This window comes from Ranitomeya variabilis, chromosome 4 (assembly GCF_051348905.1).
Source record: "Ranitomeya variabilis isolate aRanVar5 chromosome 4, aRanVar5.hap1, whole genome shotgun sequence".
Taxonomy (NCBI): domain Eukaryota; kingdom Metazoa; phylum Chordata; class Amphibia; order Anura; family Dendrobatidae; genus Ranitomeya; species Ranitomeya variabilis.
In genome coordinates this window covers 756,188,661-756,215,382 of record NC_135235.1, presented here as the reverse complement: position 1 = coordinate 756,215,382, position 26,722 = coordinate 756,188,661, and the positions used below count along the sequence as shown (strand labels likewise).

Sequence of the window (26,722 nt, the reverse complement as noted above, 5' to 3'; positions counted from 1 at the left end):
GTGTTTTTAATTTTTTTATCGCTACGCCATTTAGCGATCAGGTTTTTTTTTTTATTCATAGATCGGGCAATTCTGAACACAGAGATACCAAATATGTGTAGGCTTGATTTTTTTAAATTTTATTTTGAATGGGGCAAAAGGGGGGTGATTTAAACTTTAATATTTTTTTAAAACATTATTTTTAAACTTTTGCCATGCTTCAATAGTCTCCATGGGAGGCTAGAAGCTGGCACAAGTCGATCAGCTCTGCTACATAGGAGCATCATTTCTGTCCAGGCCTATTTCACGAGTTTTATTTTTTTTTAGTTCTGTGCAAGCATGGCTGAAAAGCAATGTCTGACTTTCATTTGTTAATTTTCATAGATTTTTTTATTATTACTTTTGTCAGATTCAAGTTATTTCTGTGACCATTTTGGGCTTTTCTGTCATTAAACGAGGGGTACCAACAATTTTGACCACATATGTATAGATTATAACCCTCAGTGAATTAATTTATAAAATCGAATCACTTTTGGGGATTTCGACTATTCTGGATTTCTGTCATTTAGTCATATTAGGGCTTTTGCATATGGTGTGTCCAATATCATCTGGGATCTGTTCCTGCTGTCCAGCTGGAGTAATCTGCTCCCTACTTCAGCCAATTGGAAAGTACCACACCCTACTAAAGCTCAAAGCACATGGCCGGAATCTGCCAGAAACAGCGTTGTTCTCCTCTGGTTCAGTCCTCTGTGCTCAGATTGCGGCTTGTGTATTTGTTTACTGTTGTGACCGTGGCCCGTTTACTGGCTACTTTTGTGTCTTCTGATTCTGTATTCTGTCCTTCCGGTTCTGACCCAGCTACCTGACTATTCTTCTTGCCATCTAACACCACAGAATAGCAGGTAACACCATGGTCCAAGTGTAGGGGTCCCAGTGTAAGTCCAGATCCATGTAATGGGGGTTAAAGGGAGATGAGCAAGGCAATCCTTGGGATATGGAAAGCAGAGAAGATCGTGCCAAGCATGTTCATGGTGGAGATCATTTGAGCTGCCAGCTGACTACGAACAGTGCTCCCAATACATTGTGTCTGCAAACTATTCCAGCTAGATCTGAATTCAAACAGCTAAATGGCACTCCTTCCCTTCTGAACACTGCCATGTGCCCAGAGAGCAGTGTACAATCGTATGTAGGGTATTGTGAGAAGTTGGAAAATAATTTGTAAGATCCATTTGTTTTCTATTATCCTTTGTGAATAATTCCAAAGTTATCACCACATAAAGTGACACACGTCAGAGTGTAAAAATGGGGCCTGAATAAGAACACAAAACGGGCTGCGGGAAGAGGTTAACCCCTTCCCGACCCATGACGCCACGTAGGCGTCATGAAAACCCGTGCCAATCCAACCCATGACGCCTATGTGGCGTCATGGAATGATCGCGTCGCTGCAGATCGGGTGAAAGGGTTAACTCCAATCTCACCCGATCTGCAGAGACAGGGGGAGTGGTGCTTCAGCCCAGGGGGGGTGGCTTCACCCCCCCGTGGCTACGATCGCTCTGATTGGCTGTTGAAAGTGAAACTGCCAATCAGAGCGATTTGTAATATTTCACCTAAAAAAACTGGTGAAATATTACAATCCAGCCATGGCCGATGCTGCAATATCATCGGCCATGGCTGGAAATACTGAAGTGACCCCTCCCACACCCACCGATCGCCCCCCCAGTCCTCCGTTATGGGGTCCGGTCCCGTCCGTCCACCTGCCGGCTCCCCCGTCCTCCTGTCCGCTCCCTCCTTGGTTGGATTCACCCCCCCTGTGGTCCGATTACCCCCCCTGTGCTCCGATCCACCCCCTCACCACCCCTTCATACTTACCGATCCTCCCGGTGTCCGTACGTCTCCTCGCTGGGCGCCGCCATCTTCCAAAATGGCGGGCGCATGCTCAGTGCGCCCGCCGAATCTGCCAGCCGGCAGATTCCTTACAAGTACATTTTGATCGCTGTGGTAGGTTCTATCACAGCGATCAAAATAAAAAAAATAATAAATAACCCCCCCCCCCCTTTATCACCCCCATAGGTAGGGACAATAATAAAATAAAGAAAATATTTTTTTTTCTTTTTCCACTAGGGTTAGGGTTAGAACTAGGGTTAGAACTAGGGTTAGGGTTACGGGTAGGGTTAGGGGTAGGGTTAGGGTTACAGGTAGGGTTAGGGTTATGGCATGTGCGGATTTGGCTGCGAATCCGCAGCGGATTGGCCGCGGATCCGCAGCGGATTGGCCGCGGATCCGCAGAGGATTGGCCGCTGCGAATTCGTAGCAGTTTTCCATCAGGTTTACAGTACCGTATACACCTATGGAAAACCAAATCCGCTGTGCCCATGGTGCGGAAAATTCCGTGCAGAAACGCTGCGTTGTATTTTCCGCAGCATGTCAATTCTTTGTGCGGATTCCGCAGCGTTTTACACCTGTTCCTCAATAGGAATCCACAGGTGAAATCCGCACAAAAAAACACTGGAAATCTGCTGTAAATCCGCAGGTAAAACGCAGTGCCTTTTACTTGCAGATTTTTCAAAAATCGTGCGGAAAAATCTCACACGAATCCGCAACGTGGGCACATACCCTTAGGGTTAGGGTTGGAATTAGGGCTAGGGTTGGAAATAGGGTTAAGATTAGGCTTGTGGTTAGGGTTACGGATAGGGTTAGGGGTGTGTTGGGGTTACAGTTGTGGTTAGGGTTGTGATTAGGGTTAGGGTTGTGATTAGGGTTAGGATTAGGGTTAGGGTTGGAATTAGGGTTACGGGTGTGTTGGGGTTAGGGTTGTGGTTAGAGGTGTGTTGGGGTTAGGGTTGGGATTAGGGTTATGGCTACAGTTGGGATTAGGATTAGGGGTGTGTTGGGGTTAGTGTTGAAGTTAGAATTGAGGGGTTTCCACTGTTTAGGCACATCAGGGGTCTCCAAACGCAACATGGCGCCACCATTGATTCCAGCCAATCTTGCATTCAAAAAGTCAAATGGTGCTCCCTCCCTTCAAAGCCCCGACGTGCGCCCAAACAGTGGTTTACCCCCACATTTGGGGTACCAGCGTACTCAGGACAAACTGGGCAACAACTGTTAGGGTCCAATTTCTCCTGTTACCCTTGCAAAAATAAAAAATTACTTGCTAAGACATAATTTTTGAGGAAAGAACAATTATTTTTTATTTTCACGGCTCTGCGTTATAAACTTCTGTGAAGCACTTTGGGGTTGAAAGTGCTCACCACACATCTAGATAAGTTCCTTCAGGGATCTAGTTTCCAAAATGGGGTCACTTGTGGGGTGTTTCTACTGTTTAGGCACATCAGGGGCTCTGCAAATGCAATGTGACGCCCGCAGACCATTCCATCAAAGTCTGCATTTCAAATGTCACTACTTCCCTTCCGAGCCCTGACGTGCGCCCAAACAGTGGTTTACCCCCACATATGGGGTATCACTGTACTCACAACAAACTGGGCAACAAACATTGGGGCCCAATTTCTCCTGTTACCCTTGTGACAATAAAAAATTGCTTGCTAAAACATCTTTTTTGAGGAAAGAAAAATGATTTTTTATTTTCACGGCTCTGCGTTGTAAACTTCTGTGAAGCACTTGGGGGTTGAACGTGCTCATCACACATCTAGATAAGTTCCTTGGGGGGTCTAGTTTCCAAAATGGGGTCACTTGTGGGGTGTTTCTACTGTTTAGGCACATCAGGGGCTCTGCAAATGCAACGTGACGCCCGCAGACCATTCCATCAAAGTCTGCATTCCAAAACGTCACTACTTCCCTTCCGAGCCCCGGCATGTGCCCAAACAGTGGTTTACCTCCACATATGGGGTATCAGCGTACTCAGGAGAAACTGGACAACAACTTTTGGGGTCCAATTTCTCCTGTTACCCTTGCAAAAATAAAAAATTCTGGGCTAAAAAATATTTTTCAGGAAAGGAAACACATTTATTATTTTCACGGCTCTGCGTTATAAACTTCTGTGAAGCACTTGGGGGTTCAAAGTGCTCACCACACATCTAGATAAGTTCCCTTGGGGGTCTAGTTTCCAAAATGGAGTCACTTGTGGGGAGTTCCTACTGTTTAGGCACATCAGGGGCTCTGCAAACGCAACCTGACGCCCGCAGAGCATTCCATCAAAGTCTGCATTTCAAAACGTCACTACTTCCCTTCCGAACCCCGACGTGTGCCAAAACAGTGGTTTACCCCCACATATGGGGTATCAGCGTACTCAGGAGAAACTGGACAACAACTTTTGGGGTCCAATTTCTCCTGTTACCCTTGGGAAAATAAAAAATTGTGGGCTAAAAAATCATTTTTGAGAAAAGAAAAAATATTTTTTATTTTCACGGCTCTGCGTTATAAACTTCTGCGAAGCACTTGGGGGTTCAAAGTGCTCACCACACATCTAGATTAGTTCCTTGGGAGGTCTAGTTTCCAAAATGGGGTCACTTGTGCGGGAGCTCCAATGTTTAGGCACACAGGGGCTCTCCAAACGTGACATGGTGTCCGCTAATGATTGGAGCTAATTTTCCATTCAAAAAGCCAAATGGCATGCCTTCCCTTCCGAGCCCTGCCGTGCGCCCAAACAGTGGTTTACCCCCACATATGGGGTATCATCGTACTCAGGACAAACTGGACAACAACATTTGGGGTCCAATTTCTCCTATTACCCTTGGGAAAATAAAAAATTCTGGGCTAAAAATCATTTTTGAGGAAAGAAAAATTATTTTTTATTTTCACGGCTCTGCGTTATTAACTTCTGTGAAGCACCTGGGGGTTATAAGTGCTCACTATGCATCTAGATAAGTTCCTTGGGGGGTCTAGTTTCCAAAATGGGGTCACTTGTAGGGGAGCTCCAATGTTTAGGCACACAGGGGCTCTCCAAACGCGACATGGTGTCCGCTAACGATTAGAGCTAATTTTCCATTCAAAAAGTCAAATGGCACGCCTCCCCTTCCGAGCCTTGCCGTGCACCCAAACAGTGGTTTACCCCCACATATGAGGTATCAACGTACTCAGCAGAAATTGCCCAACAAATTTTAGGATCCATTTTATCCTGTTGCCCATGTGAAAATGAAAAAATTGAGGCTAAAAGAAATTTTGTGTGAAAAAAAAGTACTTTTTCATTTTTACGGATCAATTTGTGAAGCACCTGAGAGTTTAAAGTGCTCACTATGCTTCTAGATAAGTTCCTTGGGGGGTCTAGTTTCCAAAATGGGGTCACTTGTGGGAGCGCTCCAATGTTTAGGCACACAGGGGCTCTCCAAACGTGACATGGTGTCTGCTAGCGAGGGAGATAATTTTTCATTCAAAAAGTCAAATGGCGCTCCTTCCCTTCCGAGCCTTACCATGTGCCCAAACAGTGGTTTATCCCCACATGTGAGGTATCGGTGTACTCAGGAGAAATTGTCCAACAAATTTTAGGATCCATTTTATCCTGTTGCCCATGTGAAAATGAAAAAATTGAGGCTAAAATAATTTTTTGTGAAAAAAAAGTACTGTTTCATTTTTACGGATCAATTTGTGAAGCACCTGGGGGTTTAAAGTGCTCACCATGCTTCTAGATAAGTTCCTTGGGGGGTCTAGTTTCCAAAATGGGGTCACTTGTGGGGGAGCTCCAATGTTTAGGTACACGGGGGCTCTCCAAACGCGACATGGTGTCCGCTAAAGATTGGAGCCAATTTTTCATTGAAAAAGTCAAATGGCGCTCCTTCCCTTCCGAGCCCTGCCGCGCGCCCGAACAGTGGTTTACCCCCACATATGAGGTATCAGCGTACTCAGGATAAATTGGACAACAACGTTCGTGGTCCAGTTTCTCCTTTTACCCTTGGGAAAATAAAAAAATTTTTGCTAAAAGATCCTTTTTGTGACTAAAAAGTTAAATGTTCATTTTTTACTTCCATGTTGCTTCTGCTGCTGTGAAACACCCGAAGGGTTAATAAACTTCTTGAATGTGGTTTTGAGCACCTTGAGGGGTGCAGTTTTTAGAATGGTGTCACTTTTGGGTATTTTCAGCCGTATAGAACCCTAAAACTGACTTCAAATGTGAGGTGGTCCCTAATGAAAATGGTTTTGTAAATTTTGTTGTAAAAATGAGAAATCACTGGTCAAATTTTAACCCTTATAACTTCCTAGCAAAAAAAAAAATTGTTTCCAAAATTGTGCTGATGTAAAGTAGACATGTGGGAAATGTTATTTATTAACTATTTTGTGTCACATAACTCTCTGGTTTAACAGAATAAAAATTCAAAATGTGAAAATTGCAAAATTTTCAAAATTTTTGCCAAATTACCGTTTTTTTTCACAAATAAACTCAGAAATTATCGACCTAAATTTACCACTAACATGAAGCCCAATATGTTACGAAAAAACAATCTCAGAATCGCTAGGATCCGTTGAAGCGTTCCTGAGTTATTACCTCATAAAGGGACACTGGTCAGAATTGCAAAAAACGGCAAGGTCATTAAGGCCAAAATAGGCTGGGTCATGAAGGGGTTAAATCAGAGTATTTTGGACACTACTGTAATCAAAAACTGTAACTATAGACAATAACATCTACTGAAATGATCAAACTGAACAGTCTCCATCAGTAATAAATGAGGAGCTAGTGGTGAATCCTCTCTGGGGGAATTAGAGCACGGGGCTCGGTGACTTCACAATCTAAACTATCGGAAGCTCCAATGTGAGGAACCTGTAACCTGTCATAGGCCAATAGAGATGAATATGTAAACAGAGCACCACATAAAGCCCAGCCCACAACCTAACCCCAGAGCACCACATAAAGCACCGCCCACAGCCCCGCCCCAGACCACCACATAAAGCCCCACCCACAGCCCCGCCCCAGAGCACGAGAATCTCATTAACTGAAAACTACAAATACAGATTACACAACAGTAAACCAGAGTTGCATTTATTTATGGTGGACCATTGGAGCTACTATGAATCCTGACCAGAAGATTAGAGAAAATAATATTGCTCCGCCTTTTCAGGAGAGATTGTGCAGTAATCTGAATTTCTTAGGATTAAAAACAATGTAATTTATGATGTGGAGTGAATCCATGAAACCAGGGCTGGAGCCAACACATCTCCCGCAGGCGGGAATAAATGTATATTACAGACATCAGCCACGCACAACTCAGAGATATATCGTGGCACCGGTGTGATGGGTTTATGTAGATTATCACAATCCTCCTTGAAGTTAGTCGGTTTTAATACAAATTGAAAAGTCAGGATAAAGGGAAACTCTGTTATTGTCCAGAAATTCACACTTGCCCTCACTGCACATTTAATGCTGTCGATCATAAAAGTGAAGTTTGGCCAGAAAGACGGGACCTGGTCTTGTAGGGACCATACGATCACATTCAGCAGCACAGAAGGGAGAGAAGGCAGATTCATCCGATAAGATCTCAGGGATCTAGGAAGCCAACAGCATCATTACCCTCCGCTTTCTCTTACAGGACCATCATATTGTTCTTCAAATTATTTTCTATCTTGTCAGCACATTCTACGTACGCTGTCATTTGGCTTTATAGTTCACAGATCTGGGCAGGTAACAGCGTCTCCTAAACCCAGGGGTAGGTGGATTCTCCAGGTTGTAAGTTCTATAGAAAAGGGCTTTCAATGACCAAAGTCATTTGAACAGTTTTGGGTGGAGGAGAATGTTGTGGTCTAGAGGCAAAATGGTGATCATGGTAATATGGCTGGACTACACCACCGATAAAGCAGCCACAGCCGGTGACTGAGAAGAATCTGTGACTTCTCTGCATTTAGTGGTCACTACTCACCTGGGTAGTCATATGTAGGAATCTCCTCTTTACACCACTCATCCCCCCTCACATATCTCTCTGTAGTATTAATACGGGTCAGATCTTCACCCTGAAACAAATATTATAAAAGTCACCGACAGATGGAGAAGTCACATCTATGACCAGCTCTAATCCTGCCATCTCCACCGTTCTCATTACACAAGTATAAAACATATAATACTGGTGGATAAAACAAGGCTGAGCACAAGATCTTCACCAGCGTCTACACATCATAGGGGAGATCTCCTGACACCTTCTCTCCATCTACCTGATGATCCTGAGGAGCACTGGGATCTTCTTGGTTACAGTCCTGTGGAAGAAGAGGACGGGGACATCTCTCTGGTGTTGTCCTCTTACTGGATAGATCTGGAGGAAACACATACAGGGAGTGAATTCATTCTTTACATACAGATAATTATAGGCCGTGTGTATTTAGTCCTGTCTATTACCTGGAGATGTGAGGGGCTGGGGAACCTCCATTATGTCGTCCTTGTACAGACCTCTGTGTCCTTCTAAATACTCCCACTCCTCCATGGAGAAATAGACAGCGACATCCTGACACCTTATAGGAACCTGACACATACAATGATACCGTCATCCCCCCGATCCCTTCATAGTGTTACTGTATAATGTCCAAGCATTCCCAGCAGTGTCACCTCTCCAGTCAGCAGCTCAATCATCTTGTAGGTGAGTTCGAGGATCTTCTGGTTATTGATGTCCTCATGGATCAGGGGGTGAGGTGGAGGCCCCGTGATTGGACTCAGGAGTCTTCCCCATCCCTCAGACACAGGGTCCTGACAGCAATCACCAGAGGTCTTCTTCACCACCGTGTAATCCTGGTAATGGAGAGACACATTAATAAATTTCACTACAGACATTTCCAGAGTCCTCACCTCTCCAGTTCTGTCCATCTGTTATTGCCATAGATAAGAATGATGTAATGTGACGTCATCAGAATCTCTCACCTCTCCAGTAAGCCGGAAGAGGATCTCTAGGGTGAGGTGTAATATCCTCTCCGCCATCTTGTCTCTGTCCATATCCATCTTTGATGGGTAAATCAGGACAATTTTCTTTTGTAGAAGATCTTCTCTGAGAGGATCCGATATTGTAGAGACCTGAATGAGAAGATGAGCTGATGTAACATCATAAGAATCCTGTGTAATAATACAATTACTGGAGATAATAAGGGAAACATATGAGATTTATTATTTTACAGTATTTAGTTTCCTTCTTTCCATCTACTAATAAAACCTATATATTTAGGCCACAGACAACAAGCAGTTTCTTCCTCGGAGTCGGCAGCTGAATACGTTTCTCATAGACTCATCTTCCATAACGCTAATTCTCGTCTCATTTACCGACCCTGGAATCGGCATTAGCAATACTACAGGAGATATTCATTATATGTGACATGAGAAATAACTACTTCATGATGAGGACGACATCTTCATCTTCTACTACGGCTCTAGAAACATATTTGGCCAGAGTCGGTCACTGACTCCATCACCACCGGTCGTCTATATGAAGGTTTCCCGTCTTCCCCGCACTGTAATCTTCTATCACGTTAGCTCTCAGCTCTGATTCACACACAGAAGTTTGAGCACGGTGGCTCAGAGGTTAGCACAGCAGCCTTGCAGTGCTGGAGTCCTGGGTTCATACCCCACCAAGGACAACATCTGTTATGACCCCAATGGCGAGGGTCTCAGAGATATCAGCAAGTCTGCAAAGTACAAAAATCCAGCTCATAGGGCAGTGGTAACTGGGTTGACCATATATCTACTCCTAACGCCAACCCTAGAAGTAGCCGGGGAACATGCCTACGTTGGTCGCTAGATGTCTCGCGCCAGCCGGAGAGCTAACTACCCCTAGAAGAGGAAAACAAAGACCTCTCTTGCCTCCAGAGAAAGGAACCCCAAAAGTAGGATACAAGCCCCCCACAAATAATAACGGTGAGGTAAGAGGAAATGACAAACACAGAGATGAACTAGGTTTAGCACAGAGAGGCCCACTTACTAATAGCAGAATATAGTAAGATAACTTATATGGTCAACAAAAACCCTATCAAAAATCCACGCTGGAGATTCAAGAACCCCCGAACCGTCTAACGGCCCGGGGGGAGAACACCAGCCGCCCTAGAGCTTCCAGCAAGGTCAGGATACAGATAATATACAAGCTGGACAAAAAATGCAAACAAAAACGAATTGCAAAAAGCAAAAAAGCAGACTTAGCTTAATCAAGCAGGAACCAGGATCAGTAGACAAGAGCACTACAGATTAGCTCTGATATCAACGTTGCCAGGCATAGAACTGAAGGTCCAGGGAGCTTATATAGCAACACCCCTGACCTAACGACCCAGGTGAGCATAAAAGGAATGACTGACAACCCCAGAGTCAAATCACTAGTAGCCACTAGAGGGAGCCAAAAAGTAAATTCACAACAAACATCTGCATGTCAGGACTCTGAACATTTTTTACCATTTGTGCATTACTGCCCTTTTCCAACATGGCGTCTTTGGTCTCATGTGCACTTGTCTTCCTGCTATAAAACTCCACCCCAGCCTTCAGTCTGTGCTAGATTATTCTGCTTTGCATCCAGCTCCTGATTACTCCCTGGCCTTGCACCTGCTCCTGTGAACCTATGTTGGAGATCCTGCCACTCTGCTCTGAGTTCCTGCTGAATACACCAGTGTTCAGTAATCCTCCTTCATCTGCTGCTCGTGTTACTTCCATCTGCATTTGCTGGACATGTAAGCTGTTTCTGCTCTGCAAAACCTGAGACTATTAACCAGGCCTCCCTGGTTGAGCTAAGATATGAACTGCCTAATAGCATATCTATCTGTGTCTGGACTAAGTCAAGGATCCATTCGTGTCAAGTTTCCTCTAGAATAACTGTGCTTTATAGACTTTCTGTTTGTTTGCATCTACCTCTGAAGTTTCCTATTGACTGCTAAGTTGCATTTATTATTTGAACCAAGTGTTGTGGACTTGAGTTTCTTTCTGCACCTGCTTGAATCATCGTGTGATAATATAAACTTTACCACTTATAAAACTGTGTCTTGTTGTCTTGTTCCACGCAAAGAGTCACCTGAGTTATCCCCTATAATTATTACAGGATACTCTAGCCATAAAAAAAGGAGACTGCTGGAACAATGACTGCAGAAAGCAGATTAGAGCAGGTGTTTTCCATAATTAGATCACTGCAGAAAGATGTGGAAGGTCTGCAAAAGAAGTTTGGAAGCTTTGAACATAATCAACAAGTGTTTGGACAAACTTTGCAGGACTTAAGCAATCGCATGGCAGCCCAGGAAAACAAACTTGCTGGCATAGAGTCCCAGTATGGACGTGCTTTTCAGGATATAAGCACGCAAATAACTGCACAAGTGACTTTACCCTCTGGGCAACCGCCACCAGCTAGCCCACCTAAGTTGCCCCCATTCAGATTTAATGGTGATCGCGACAAATTTCGTGGCTTTGTGAATCAATGTATGCTATATTTTGATGTGCATGCTGACCGTTTTCCTACTGATAGATCCAAAGTATTGTGTGTAATAATGCTACTGACCTCACGAGCGCTCGCCTGGGCGAATCCGATGATTGAGTCTCGTGACCAGGGGCGTATTTAGGGTTTCTGCTGCCCTAGGCACTTTTAGTGCTGCCCCCCCCCCCCCCCCCTTTGGTGAGTATGACACTATCGGCAGTGACTTTAGCAAGAATCGCTGATGTGAAAGTCGCCTTTTGCAGCAAATCCGGCAGTTTTTCTGCATGTGTCGCGTAACGGATCACTTACGGCAACACTGCGTTCGGCCTCATTCATTCCCTATGGGATTTGCGGCACTTATGATCTGGCAAATGCGGTACCATACCTCCCAACTTTTGAAGAAGGGAAGGAGACAGAGTGTGCGGCGCACGTAGCGCGCCGCGGCAAATTTTAGGCCACGCCTCTGACCACACCCATTTCACAACTAGTCACACCCATATCCACGTCCCAACCACACCCATTTAGCACTGCTGATCACACTGTTTTATATACAATAATTATAAACGAAAAAATATGGCCACAGTGCTCCATACTGTATAATAGCCACACATGATGCTCAATACTGTATAACGGCCACACATGATGCTCCATACTGTATAACGGCCACACATGATGCTCCATATTGTACAATGGCCACACATGATGCTCAATACTGTATAATGGCCACACAGTTCTCCATGATACTGTATAATGACCCCCCCTCCTGTATGCATGGCTCATATTCCCCCCCTGTATGCATGGCTCACACTCCCCCCTGTATGCATGGCTCATATTCACCCCCCCATATACATGGCTCATATACACCCCCCCTGTATGCATGGCTCATATACACCCCCCCCTGTATGCATGGCTCATATTCCCCCCCCCTGTATGCATGGCTCATATTCACCCCCCCCCTGTATGCATGGCTCATATTCACCCCCCCGTATACATGGCTCATATACACCCCCTGTATGCATGGCTCACACTCCCCCCCTGTATGCATGGCTCATATTCACCCCCCCGTATGCATGGCTCATATTCACCCCCCCCGTATACATGGCTCATATACACCCCCCTGTATGCATGGCTCATATACACCCCCCCCCCCGTATACATGGCTCATATACACCCCCCCTGTATGCATGGCTCATATTCACCCCCCTGTATGCATGGCTCATATTCACCCCCCCCCCGTATGCATGGCTCATATTCACCCCCCCGTATGCATGGCTCATATACACCCCCCCTGTATGCATGGCTCATATTCACCCCCCCTGTATGCATGGCTCATATTCACCCCCCCCTGTATGCATGGCTCATATTCACCCCCCCCTGTATGCATGGCTCATATTCACCCCCCCCCCTGTATGCATGGCTCATATTCACCCCCCCGTATGCATGGCTCATCTCCCCCTCCCTCCCTGTATGCATGGTGGCATTGGTGGCTCTGGCTCGTCATCTCCCATCCCCCATCCGTGGCTCATCGGCAGCCTGCCCCGCCGCTCCCCATCTATCTTGTGGCTGCCGCCTGCCGGGCTCCCCGATCCTCCTCCTTCATCCTCCCCAGCTCCCCCCGTCCCTGCCTGTCACCTCACACCGCGCACGGCGCGCAGAAGAACGGGATCCTCCACCTCTGTGCTGTGTCCCGGCGCAGCACCCTCGTCGTCCAGTATGAGCGGTCAGGTGGTACCGCTGATTAAGGTCATGACCTTAATCAGCGGTACCATGTGACCGCTCACACAGCGGGGGTGCAGTCACTGAGAGCAGACCAGGCGTCGCTGGAGCAGGTGAGGTGAGTGTGCATCAATCATAGTGTGTATGGGCAAGGAGGCAGCGGCGGGGGGGCGGCGGTGGCGGCGAGGGGGGGGCGAGGGGGGAGGGGCTTAAGCCTTAAGGTGACCCCGGCCGGACCGGACTTTGCATAAAAAAAAAGAAAAAAAAAAAAAAGAGCACACACACCTGCTCAGGTGCCGCCCCCCCGCATGGCCCCGCTGTAGGCACGTGCCCTCAAGTGCCTAGTGGCAAATACGGCCCTGCTCGTGACCCACGGTTAAATGACTTGGATGATTTCTTGGCCGCTATGGCATTAATGTTTGATGACCCTAATCGCCGTGCAACCGCTGAATCTGCTTTGTTGTCTTTATGCCAGGCTAAACGTTCTGTTATTGAGTATGCCACTAAATTCAGGAGATTGGCGGTAGATACCAATTGGGACAGTTATGCACAATTGCCTATTTTTAAATGGGGTCTGTCTAGTATTATAAAAGATGAACTAGCTCGCTCAGAGTCACCACAAGAACTAGAGACATTTATACAGGATTGTGTGCGCATAGACATTCGCCTTACTGAGCGTAGGCAGGAGAAATTTGCTGCACATAACCATATTTCTAACTTTTCCATTCCTTCCAAAGAGCCTGCAGGTAAAACATCTCGGGAACTGGAGGAGGTGCCCATGCAAATTGATTCCGTTCAGAGACGCGAGATCAATGAGCGCCGGGAGCATCGCCTTCGTGAAAGTCTATGTTTCTACTGCGGCCAGTCTGACCACTTCTTGATCAATTGTCCTAAGTGTCCTAGACGGCCTAACAAGGTGCTAGCAGCAATAGGGGAGTATGACAACTGTGATGACGAATCTGACATCTCTGAATGTAGCCTGCCTTTAAACGCTGTATTCCATTCACTTTCTATGACTTCACCCCCCAAGGAGCTGAAGGAAAAGAACTCTCACTGTTCTCTCCCTATTAAGATCCTGTGTTCAGGAAAGTGGATTTCCAGTTCAGCTATGATTGACTCTGGTGCAGGCGGCAATTTCATGGATATCGCATTTGCCAAGGAACATGGTATTAAAATTCAGCAAAGAGCCTCTCCAATTACCATGGAAACGGTGGATGGGTCACCTTTAATCTCTGGGCCTGTGGATCAGGAGACCATACCCCTTGAAATTTTGTTGGAGCCTAATCATCAGGAGCAACTTTCTTTCTTGCTAATTTCTTCTCCTCATTTTCCTGTGATTTTAGGCATTCCTTGGTTGCGTTCTCAGAACCCAATTATCAACTGGGAGACAAAGGAGATTATCTTTCCAACAAGGAGCAACTCAGCGTTAATAGAAGCTGTCCCTGAGTCCACGGCTACGGAACCACATGTACAGGTATCTTCTTTACCTCTAGCATATAAAGAGTTCTCTGACCTCTGTGACAAGAAGAATGCAAATCAACTTCCTCCACACAGGCATTATGACTGTTCCATTGAGTTGCTTCCTGGGGCAGATATTCCGTTTGGTCACGTATACCCTTTGGCGGCACCTGAGCTTCAAGCCTTAAAGGAGTATATTGATGAAAATCTGGCCAAAGGCTTCATACGTCCTTCTTCCTCACCAGCAGGGGCACCCATTTTTTTTGTAAAGAAGAAGGATGGGACCCGGAGACCCTGTGTTGACTATCGGGAACTCAATAAGGTAATCGTACGAAACCGTTACCCTTTGCCTCTGATTCCAGAATTACTGGAAAGAGTCCGCCATGCTAAGGTGTTCTGTAAGCTGGATCTTCGTGGGGCTTATAATTTGGTGCGTATTCGTCCAGGGGATGAGTGGAAGACAGCATTCAGATGCCGGTATGGACACTTTGAATCTCTTGTGATGCCCTTCGGGCTATGTAACGCCCCTGCAGCATTTCAACACCTTGTTAATGACATCTTCATACATTTGTTGGACCAGTTTGTGGTGATCTATTTGGACGATATACTAATCTTTTCTGACTCTCTACAGGAACATGAAGAACATGTCAAAACTGTTTTAAGACGTCTGAAAGAGAACCAACTGTATATCAAGCCGGAGAAATGCGAGTTCCATCGTTCTGAGATACAGTTCTTGGGTTATATCATCTCTCCCCAGGGGCTGAACATGGAATCTGGTAAGATTCAGGCTATCCTTGACTGGCCGGCACCCAAGAACGTTAAGGAGGTCCAACGTTTTATTGGTTTTGCAAATTTCTACAGACGCTTCATTCGAAATTTTTCTGATATTGTCCGTCCTATTACTTCCTTGACAAAGAAGGAAAAGCCCTTTAAGTGGTCATTACAGGCTCGAGAAGCTTTTGATCGGCTGAAGATCTCACATCAGCACATCAGAAGATTTCACATCAGCACCGCTGTTGATACACCCAGATACAACACATCCTTTCATTGTGGAGGTGGACGCTTCTGATAATGCTTTGGGGGCTATTCTCTCCCAAAGAACTGGAGAGAAGGGTCTGCTACATCCTTGTGCTTTCTTTTCCCGTAGTCTAACCTCAGCAGAGAAGAATTACGACGTGGGAGACAAGGAATTGCTGGCTATTATTGCGGCTTTCAAAGAATGGAGGCATCATCTGCAAGGAGCTGCACAACAGATCATAGTGCTAACTGACAATCGCAATCTAGAGGTCCTTGGGTCCGCTAGATGTCTTTCTCCTCGTCAGGCTCGTTGGAACTTATTCTTAAATCAATTTAACTTTGTTATCTCGTACCGTCCAGGTTCTCGTAATGGGAAGGCTGATGCTTTATCCCGAATCCATGCTGTGGATTCCGTACCTGGAGCCCCGACCAAGACCATTCTATCTGATGCCAACTTCATCGGAGTTATCCATGATCAGGACTTGTGGAAGGAGTGCAGGGAGGCCTATGAAGGTGATGTATTTCTGGCCAACCTACTTGTGGATATTAATCTTGTCTTTAAGGGTGGCATGTGGTTCAGAGATCGACGTATCTACGTCCCGGAGGTCGTCCATCTGCAGATCCTCAAGTTGGTACATGACTCCAAGTTGGCTGGTCACAGGGGGGTACAGAAGACACACAAGAGTTCCTGAGCCGATTCTTCTGGTGGCCAACTTGTCTGAAGGATACCAAGGACTATGTTCTCTCTTGCGAGGTATGTGCCCGTTACAAGACTCCTCATGTGGCACCTATGGGTCTTCTACAACCATTACCTGTTCCATCCCGCCCTTGGGGGGTCTATATCAATGGACTTTATTGTGGAGCTGCCTACATCGGGGGGCATGAATACAATCATGGTGGTAGTTGATCGCCTGACTAAAGCTGCTCATTTTGTTCCGTGCACCGGCCTCCCGTTAGTTAAGAGTTAAGAACCTTCGATGACGTCGCGGCTTGTGATTGGTCGCGTGACCACTCATGTGACCGCTCACGTGACCAATCACAAGCCGCGACATCATCGAAGGTCCTTCACTCCCTGCATTCTTAGGAACGGAGGCACCGCTAAGAGCAGGGGCCGCCGGAGGGGTGAGCAGATCAATATTTTTTTTTTTTATTATTTATTTTTTACATGAATATGGATCCCAGGGCCTGAAGGAGAGTCTCCTCTCCTCCAGACCCTGGGAACCATACGCACCGCACACTTCCGATTCCGATATCGCAAAAATATCGGAACTCGGTATCGGAATTCCGATACCGCAAATATCGGCTGATACCCGATATTTGCAGTATCGGAATGCTCAACACTACTTTCTGTTTGTTTGCATCTACCTCTGAAGTTTCCTATTGACTGCTAAGCTGCGTTTATTATTTGCACCAAGTGTTGTGGACTTGGGTTTCTCTCTGCACCTGCTTGAATCACCGTGTGATAATATAAACTTTACCACTTATAAAACTGTGTCCTGTTGTCTTGTTCCACGCAAATAGTCTCCTGAATTATCCCCTATAATTATTACACTGCAAAGAGTTTGTATGTTCTCTCCGTGTTTGCGTGGGTTTCCTCCAGGTTCTCCGGTTTCCTCCCATATTCCAAAGGCATACTGATAGGGAATTTAGATTGTGAGCCCCACTAGGGACAGCGATGATAATGTGTGCAAAAACTGTAAAGTGCCAAGGAATATGTTAGCGCTAAATAAAAATAAAGATTATTATTATATATAAAGCTGAGTGTATGTATGTCTGTGTGTCAAGCCACGCCCATTCCACATAGCAACCAATCACTAAGCATCTTTCATTTCACCAGAGCTGTTTAAAAGAAGCTGAGCTGTGATTGGTTGCTATGAGAAACAGTTTTCCCACTCCACAACACCTCAGCAGACACTGACCAGGTGGGAGAAATCTCGCATCCCTGGGAACATAAGCTCCAGCCATTGTCTGCCCCCCAGAAAGGAGCAGAGAGCACATGACAGAAATGAATCCCCCTCCTCTATTACTGCCTCGCTCTATTGTTACCGGCGTAGAAAATCGTATCATCAGCGGCCGCACACAGAGCCGCACTGCCAGGTTACATAATCGCACATCTCCAGGAACTTCCTGCTCAGCGCCACCCAGCCCAGGATTATGGGATGCAGGAAGTGTGATGGGTATACGGGCACGGGACTATGGGATGGAGGATGTGTGATGGGTATATGGGCACTGGACTATGGGATGGAGGATGTGTGATGGGTATATGGGCACTGGACTATGGGATGGAGGATGTGTGATGGGTATATGGGCACGGGACTATGGGATGGAGGATGTCTGATGGGTATATACGCACTGGACTATGGGATGGAGAATGTGTGATGGGTATATGGGCACTGGACTATGGGATGGAGGATGTGTGATGGGTATATGGGCACGGGACTATGGGATGGAGGATGTGTGATGGGTATATGGGCACTGGACTATGGGATGGAGGATGTGTGATGGGTATATGGGCAATGGACTATGGGATGGAGGATATGTATGATGGGTATATGGGTACGGGACTATGGGATGGAGGATGTGTGATGGGTATATGGGCACGGGACTATGGGATGGAGGATGTGTGATGGGTATATGGGCACTGGACTATGGGATGGAGGATGTGTGATGGGTATATGGGCACTGGACTACGGGATGGAGGATATGTATGATGGGTATATGGGTACGGGACTATGGGATGGAGGATAAGTATGATGGGTATATGGGCACGGGACTATGGGATGGAGGATGTGTGATGGTATATGGGCACTGGACTATGGGATGGAGGATGTGTGATGGGTATATGGGCACTGGACTATGGGATGGAGGATGTGTGATGGGTATATGGGCAATGGACTATGGGGTGGAGGATGTGTGATGGGTATATGGGCACTGGACTAGGGGATGGAGGATATGTGTGATGGGTATATGGGCACTGGACTATGGGATGTGTGATGATCTCCCGCTTCGACTACTGCAACATCCTTTTCTGTGGCCTCCCTGCTAACACCCTTGCACCTCTCCAGTCCATCCTTAACTCTGCTGCCCGACTAATTCATCTCTCTCCTCGCTATTCCTCTGCTTCTCTCCTTTGCAAATCTGGGCAATACACTACGTGGCTGGGCAATATACTATGTGGACATGCATATTCTAGAATACCCGATGCATTAGAATTCGGCCACCATCTAGTACATATATATATATATATATTTGGCAGAGTCATATCTCCCGACTGCAGATTACATGCTGTCATTGTAGGCCTAGACCAGATGGTATGGAGATGAATGAGGGAGACCAAAGTACAAAAATAGACATTCCTTTACTTAACAAGAACTTGCTGAGAAGTATATACATCAGATAGCAGGCACAACACTTTATGAATGCTTCTTCTGCATTGTGCAGAGTCAGGAACTTTCCGGTTACTTGTGGTGGTACATAACTTTTGTTATAAGCCACAATAGTGCAGCAAACCTGAGCTAATGACCTCTTCCTGCTCTTTGTCTCCACTATGCTCCCTGCCTGGAATCCGAATTCTTACTGCCATTATATCTTTGCTTACCTTCAGGACGTACTATCTGATGTCTCCCTCCTGACACACTACACCATATCAATTCAGGTGGACTGCAATCATATAGACCAAAGGTCTGCACTTCTCACTTTCTATCTTACTTATCACAAGGAAATTTTTCTCCTGTGTGGCCATGTAGCTCAGTATGAGGTCTCCACACAGTATGACGGCCCCACAGCTCCTCACACAGTATTATGGCTAAAGATGAGCGAATATTTCAATGTTCTGTTTGGCTCACTATCACGGAATTCTGCAATATTCACCGACTTAATCGTTGAGTAAATCATCAAATATAGCCGAACATGCACAGCACAAAAGCCGGTGTTTCCCAAGCTGTGTGACATTGTGGTAATCACCGGCGTAGAGCTTCTGTTCGACGGTAAAATCATCCCGGCCGGTCAGAGAGCCGCGGTTCCCACCCTGTCAGAAGACAGCATGATCGCTCATCTGTGATCAGAGGTATAAAGTTTACCTCCGGTCACTGGTGTCAGCTGATGGGACTACAGCTCCCATCATCCGACACCTACAGCCGCTAGGGTTGAGCGAAACGGACCGGTCATTTTCAGAAATCGCCAACTTTTAGGCAAAGTCGGGTTTCATGAAACCCGAACTGATCCTAGTGTGGGATCGGCCATGCGGTACACGATCAGAGCGCCAAAGTCGTGTTTCGTATGTCGCTGTTACCGCCATTTTTCATCCAATGAAGGAGGACGCAGAGTGTAGTCAGCGTGATGACATAGGTCTCTGTCCTCACCATCTTAGACAAGGGCATGGCAGTGATTGGCTTGCTGTCTGCGGCGTCACAGGGGCTATAAAGGGGCATGCACGCCGACCGCCATCTTACTTCTGCCGATCTGAGCATAGGGAGAGTTTGCTGCAGTTAGTCAGAAGCAGGGAGGAAATATAAACCCCCAAACCGCTTGTGCTGGAGCGATTTTCACTGTCCCACACCACCTTTTTGTGCAGGGACAGTGGAGGTCGTATTTTAGTGCAGCAGCTGCATAGCTGTGTGCACGGTGCTGTGCAAACCAACTGCTTTTTTCAAAGGAAAAATCCTGTTGCTCCTTTCTGCACAGTTACCTGTCTTGCTTATTTGTCTACCAATTTTTTTGTTCAGCAGTCCTTTTTATTGCTGCCATACTTGCCCTGAGATCATTGTAGGAAGCTTGTTATTGCATTTTTTTTTAATAATAATTACAGCCACTTTCTGCCACGTTCATAGTGTTGTGTTATACCACTGGGCCAGAGTTGTGGTTTAGTGTCTCCCCCCAAAAGTGAGATAGTATTTCTCACACAGTTTATATTCTGCTGTACTGCTAGTGTGTCATATAACAGGCAGCCACTTTCTGCCACGTTCATAGTGTTGTGTTATACCACTGGGACAGAGTTGTGGTTCAGTGTCTCCCCCCAAAAGTGAGATAGTATTTCTCACAGTTTATATTCTGCTGTACTGCTAGTGTGACTTATATCAGGGGGCCACTTTCTGCCACGTTCATAGTGTTGTGTTATACCACTGGGCCAGAGTTGTGGTTCAGTGTCTTCCCCCAAAATTGAGATAGTAATTCTCACACAGTTTATATTCTGCAGTACTGCTAGTGTGTCATATATCAGGCAGCCACTTTCTGCCACGTTCATAGTGTTGTGTTATACCACTGGGCCAGAGTTGTGGTTCAGTGTCTCCCCCCAAAAGTGAGATAGTAATTCTCACAGAGTTTATATTCTGCTGTTGTTATGATCCGGTGGCCTTGGAGCAGCATGAGACTTACTCTGGAGAAGGTGGTACCTGTACTGACCGCAACCCCTGGACTTAACACCGCTACTAGAAGTAGCCGTGGGATGTACCTAACAATCCTAGACACCTCGACACAGCCGGAGGACTAAATACCCCTAGAGATAGAAAAGGGAAAACTATCTTGCCTCAGAGAAAATCCCCAAAGGATAGACAGCCCCCCACAAATATTGACTGTGAGAGGAGAGGAAAAAACATACGCAGACTGAAAACAGGATTTAGCAAAGGAGGCCGCTCTAGCTAAATAGAAAGGATAGGACAGAATACTATGCGGTCAGTATTAAAACACTAGAAAATATCCACCACAGAAAATACAAAAACCCCACATCTAACTAACGATATGGAGGGTATATCTTCATCTCCAGAGATTCCAGCTTGGCTGAATAAATCCTTACACAGACTAAGCTGGACAAGAAAAAACATTGAAATGCACTGAACTGTAAGGCCCACAGCATGTGGACTGCAAAAACAAAAGCCAGAACTTATCTTTGCTGATTTGGGCAGCAGAGCAGGAGAAACCAGGCAGAGATGTGAATCCTCCAAGAACAATGGACAACTGGCAAGGATTAATGGATCCTGCAAACCTAAATACCAGCAAGCCAGCAATAAGCAGGGACACCTGAGCAGAATTACAATCCATGGACAACTGCATTACCAGCAGCAACCACCGGAGGGAACCCAAGAGCAGAATTCACAACAGCTGTACTGCTAGTGTGTCATGTATCAGGCAGCCACTTTCTGCCACATTCATAGTGTTGTGTTATACCACTGGGCCAGAGTTGTGGTTCAGTGTCTCCCCCCAAAAGTGAGATAGTATTTCTCATACAGTTTATATTCTGCAGTACTGCAAGTGTGTCATTTATCAGGCAGCCACTCTCCGCCACGTTCATAGTGTTGTGTTATACCACTGGGCAGGAGTTGTGGTTCAGTGTCTCCCCCCAAAAAATGAGGAAGTCTGGTGGAAAAGGCCGTGGGCGGGGGTTGCCAGCTAGTACTGATGGTGGTGCTGCATCTGGTGGTAATGGCAAAAGCACAGTAGCACCTAAGGCTGGAGGTGTTGAGCCTGCGTCATCGTCTGGCTACACAAGGCCTCGAAGGCTCCCTTACCTGGGAGTAGGAAAACAGCTTTTAAAGCCGGAGCAGCAGGAAAAAGTTTTGTCTTTCCTTGCTGACTCAGCATCTAGCTCTTTCGCCTCCTCTTCCCAAAGTTCAAAATCTAAGAGCAGCCAGTCGTCAGTGGATGCTTCCGGTCCGGAAAAAGACGTTTCCTTGTGTCCTTCTCCCAAACCAAAAATGAAGGATGCGTCAGGCGACACTACAGGTTACTCCATGGAGCTCTTTACCCATACCGTGCCAGGGTTAGAAAGGGAAATTGTACACTGCCCAGTACAAGAAGAATCGGACATGGAGTGCACTGATGCACAGCCACAGCTAGATTATGATGCTGTTCCATTGACTCAGATCACTACATTGACCTCGCAGTTTCCTGAGCCAGAATCTGACCCTGATGAGACTATGGTGCCCTGTCCTGAACGCTATAGCACCGGCTTACACGGTGACACTGAGGAAGGTGCACATGACATTGTGGAGGAGGAGGTGATAGATGACCCAGCTCTTGACCCAGATTGGCAGCCATTGGGGGAAGAGGGTGCCGCTGGCACTAGCTCACAAGCGGAGGAGGGTTATCCGCAGCAACACCAATCTACATCGCAATAGCTGTCATCAGCCAGGCCCGTATCAGGCCCAAAACGTGTGACAAAAACAGTTTTAGGACAGCGTGGCCAACCGCTGAAAGTTGCACAGTGTGCAATGCCTGAAAAGGAATTCCATAGTAAGGAAGAGTGCAGTGTGGCATTTTTTTGACCAAGATCCCAATGATCAGTCTAAAGTGATCTGTAAGAAATGCTCAAAGACCTTTAGCAGAGGGAAGATTCTTCAAAATTTAAATACAACGTGCATGCGTAGACATTTAAACAGCATGCACTTGCAAGCCTGGACTAATTACCAAACGTCCTGTACCGTTGGTGCACCTGGTCAGAATGAAGGTAGTCAGCAACACTACATTGCTTCCCTCACTGTAAGCTCACTGGTTCGGACACCACCAGCAGCAAATGTGGAGGGATCGTCGCAAGGCCAAAGCAGGCAGGGAATCAGAAGGTTATTTGAAGGAAGCACTGTATGTAGGCCAACATCACCAACTGTCTCTCAATCCACCATGTCCACCCCCGCCACCACCGCTAGTTCCACCATCTGCAGGTCTCCTGTCCAGCTCACCCTAGAAGAGACTCTCGTGAGGAAAAGAAAGTACTCATCCTCTCATTCGCGTACACAGGGTTTGAACGCCCACATTGCCAGATTAATCTCATTAGAGATGATGCCCTACCGGTTGGTCGAAAGCAAAGCTTTCAAAGACCTGATGGCCTACGCAGTACCACGCTATGACCTACCCAGTCGCCACTTCTTTGCGAGAAAAGCCATCCCAGCCCTCCACCAGCATGTCAAAGACCGCATTGTCCATGCACTGAGGCAGTCTGTCAGTAGAAAGGTGCACCTCACCACAGATGCATGGACCAGTAGGCATGGCCAGGGACGTTACGTGTCCATCACAGCGCACTGGGTTAATGTGGTGGATGCAGGGTCCACAGGGGACAGCCATAGTGGGACAGTTCTGCCTAGCTCACGGTCTAGGAAACAGTTGGCAGTAGGCGTTCGACACCCCTCCTCCTCCTCCTCCTCCAGAAGCGACAGCTCGTCCACAGAGCGCAGTCACCTGGCAACTCCATCCGCAGCTGCCAGTGTTGCACACGAGGTGTCTCATTATGGAACAGCTAGTGGTAAGTGTCAGCAGGCTGTGTTTGAAATGAAGTGTTTGGGCGACAACAGACACACCGCGGAAGTACTGGCCGAGTTCTTGCAGCAAGAAAGAGAGTCATGGCTGGGCAGTGTACATCTTGAGGCAGGCAAGGTAGTCAGTGATAACGGAAGGAATTTTATGGCTGCCATAGCCCTTTCACAACTTAAACACATACCTTGCTTGGCTCACACTTTGAACCTGGTGGTCCAGTGCTTCCTGAAAAATTATCCTGAGTTACCAGCCCTGCTCCTGAAGGTGCTGGTCGCCCGTACACTCCAGCCGTATGCTGAACCATCAGCGATTGCTAAATCTTCCACAGCAACACCTAATTATAGATGTTGCAACAAGGTGGAACTCCACACTGCACATGGTTCAGAGGCTGTGTGAACAGAGGCGTGCTGTCATTTATTTGTGGGAGGCAGTTGGATGGCAGACATGGAGTTGTCTGGTGTGCAGTGGTCGAAGCTACAAGGCCTCTGTCAAGTCCTTCCGTGTTTTGAGGAATGCACACGGCTGGTAAGTGCAGATGACACCATCATAAGCATGAGCATCCCACTTATGTGCAGCGCCCCAGAGTCCTGGTCGTTGCAGTAATGTCGCTCTGCCACTAAGGGGAGTGATGTTACGTCTGACTGCACTAAAGGAGTTCACCTGACCAGGTAACACTCACACTACACTTCACACTCCAGCCACCAGGGGGAGTGGTTCTATCTAGTAAGCCACTCCTCACACTCTGGTAAAACTGGGGGTTGGACAGGAAGACAAGGGAGAAGTAACTGGGAAGAGCTAGAGAGAGGACCTGTCAGGGATGGGATCCTGGTAGACTCCTAGGAGCAGAACGAACAAGTGAGCAACGGGAATACAGCAAAGAGGCAATAGGACCAGAAGGAGTCGTGCTGTAAGATCGAGGCAACATCCTTCTGAGGCGCAAACAGTCAGTGGCCGGAACGCCGAGCAAGTAAGAGACTACAAGCATTACTTAAAACCACAGCCGGACAGCCAATTACATGTTGGCTGTCTCACTTAAACACCTAAGCAGACAACGGGGGCAGCTGTGGGAGAGGGGCGATTCTAGGGTCCCGGAAGAACTCCAGGCCTACCCCGTCATACGGGTGCGTCCTAGCCATATTATCTGGGGGGACGGAGAGAACGAATATCTGAGACAGACACAGCAGTTGTGAGGACTATCCCGGGGTGCACAGCAGGGAAGGACTACAACACACAGGCGCTAGAAGGTAGACACTGATTCCCACCTGCAAAGGGAACTCCTGATGTGCCTTTGGACCGGCCGGTCTCAGACAGCCCTGTTAACAGTGCTCCGGATTGAGCACCTCGAAGCCTTCAGTAAAGAGGTAAAGAGACTGTAACCTGGTGTCCTCGTTATTTACTGCGACCTACGCTGCACCACAACTTCACCACCATTTACACCTTTCATTGGATGCCCCTCAGCAGGGTCACGGACCGGGTCTAGCCACCGTGACAATCCCAGAACAGAGACTCAGAGGCCCGGTACCGGGTACCCCTCGGCCCTGCGGCAGTGGGGGCGCCGCAACTTGGCGTCACGAACAGGATCTACTTAAGCCTGAAGAATCAGGTCATGTGTGCCTTGGAACTGTGATTTATTGTGATTGGACTGTGACTTATCGCAAAGACTGTGTTGCCAATTGCCGCCAAGAGTTCCCGCCACGATTCGCCATTGTCGCGCGCGGAGGGAGGAGCCTTAGCTTCGTGGGCGGAACCGGCCAAAAGAAGCGCGGAACGAGAAAGCGCGGTAAAGTGCCAATCCCGGAAGAGGAACTCCAACCTCCAGCAGGTTAGTGGGAGGAAGGGACAGCCATGTCCGAGTCGGGAGGAGCAGAGGTGGCGGTCGCAGCCGTGGACGCGGGGGCACCTCCGGTCCCCGCAGCGGGCGAAGCCGCAGCCCTAATACCACCACCGGTTGCCGCAGAACCCGCTGCTTCCCTCAATCAGTCGGACGCTGCCGCTACCACAAAAGCCATAATGCCCTTCTCTATGCCGTACCTGCCCGGAGCGGCCTGGCTCCCACGATACTCCGGGGAGTCGCATACATTCACTGACTTTAAAGAAGGGATCTGCAGCCTGCTCGAGTTCTATCCCCTGACAGAGCCTCAGAAGGTTCATATGATAATCGGCCAACTCTTTGGGGCGGCTCTGAGAGAAGTGAAGTCCTGGCCCGCCGCGGATAAGGGAACGGCACAGTAGGTTTTTGCAAAGCTTAAAGCCACCTTCGATACCCGTACTGCTACAGAAATTAAATTGACTTTCTATGGATGCAAACAGAGACCGCAGGATAGCTTACGGGACTATGCCCTTAATCTCCAGGAGGCGCTGCGGGCCATTAAGCAGAGTGACCCCGGCAGCATGCAAGATGAAGATAAACTTCTGAAAGAGCGGTTCATTGAGGGGCTCCTGTGCAGTCACCAAAGGGGCCAATTACACTTCCTGGCCATGCAGAATCCAGACTTGACTTTTGCGCAATTCAAGGAAAAAGCTATTCAGGCGCTGCAGGAGCGACAACCCAGCCGCGCAATACCACCCAGGCGTCCCGCTCTCACATACCACCAGGAGGTGGCGCCGGATGCCCCAGTTGCCGCCGAGGCCGATGCCCAGAGCCTAGAGGACGACTCCCCTGCAGGACTCCGCCTCCAGATGCAGGAGCTGACCAAGAGCGTTGCTGCCCTAGCCCGGACGGTGCAGTCCCTACAGGAGGCCCCCAAGGAAAAGATGTCGCTGGCTTCCAGACCAGAAGATGTCCCCTGGATGCGACAGAGGAGGACTCCACTGACCAGAGGCCGGGACAGCGATCGCTTCCATCAGGACGGATGACCCATCTGCCGCCGCTGTCACCAGGTGGGCCACCTTGCAAGGTACTGTCCTTTAAACGAGCAACCCCTGGGGGCAAAGGGCCAACCCCCAGGAGTAGGACGATCAGGCCCACAGCATTGGAGAGCCAAATACGTTGGAGGGCGACGAGTTCTTCC

The 26,722-nt window shown here is 47.5% G+C and overlaps 1 protein-coding gene across 1 annotated transcript in view; it reads right to left on the bottom strand.

Annotated features, from left to right (window-relative positions):
* LOC143768271 (uncharacterized) overlaps positions 1-26,722 on the bottom strand; it is a 116,710-nt gene that overhangs the window by 5,414 nt on the left and 84,574 nt on the right. The window contains exons 6-10 of the mRNA XM_077256965.1: positions 8,768-8,917; positions 8,459-8,638; positions 8,252-8,375; positions 8,071-8,168; positions 7,782-7,872 (exon numbers count right to left, since the gene is read on the bottom strand). Coding sequence (XP_077113080.1) covers positions 7,782-7,872; positions 8,071-8,168; positions 8,252-8,375; positions 8,459-8,638; positions 8,768-8,917 — 643 coding nt within the window. The remainder of the gene's footprint in view (positions 1-7,781; positions 7,873-8,070; positions 8,169-8,251; positions 8,376-8,458; positions 8,639-8,767; positions 8,918-26,722) is intronic.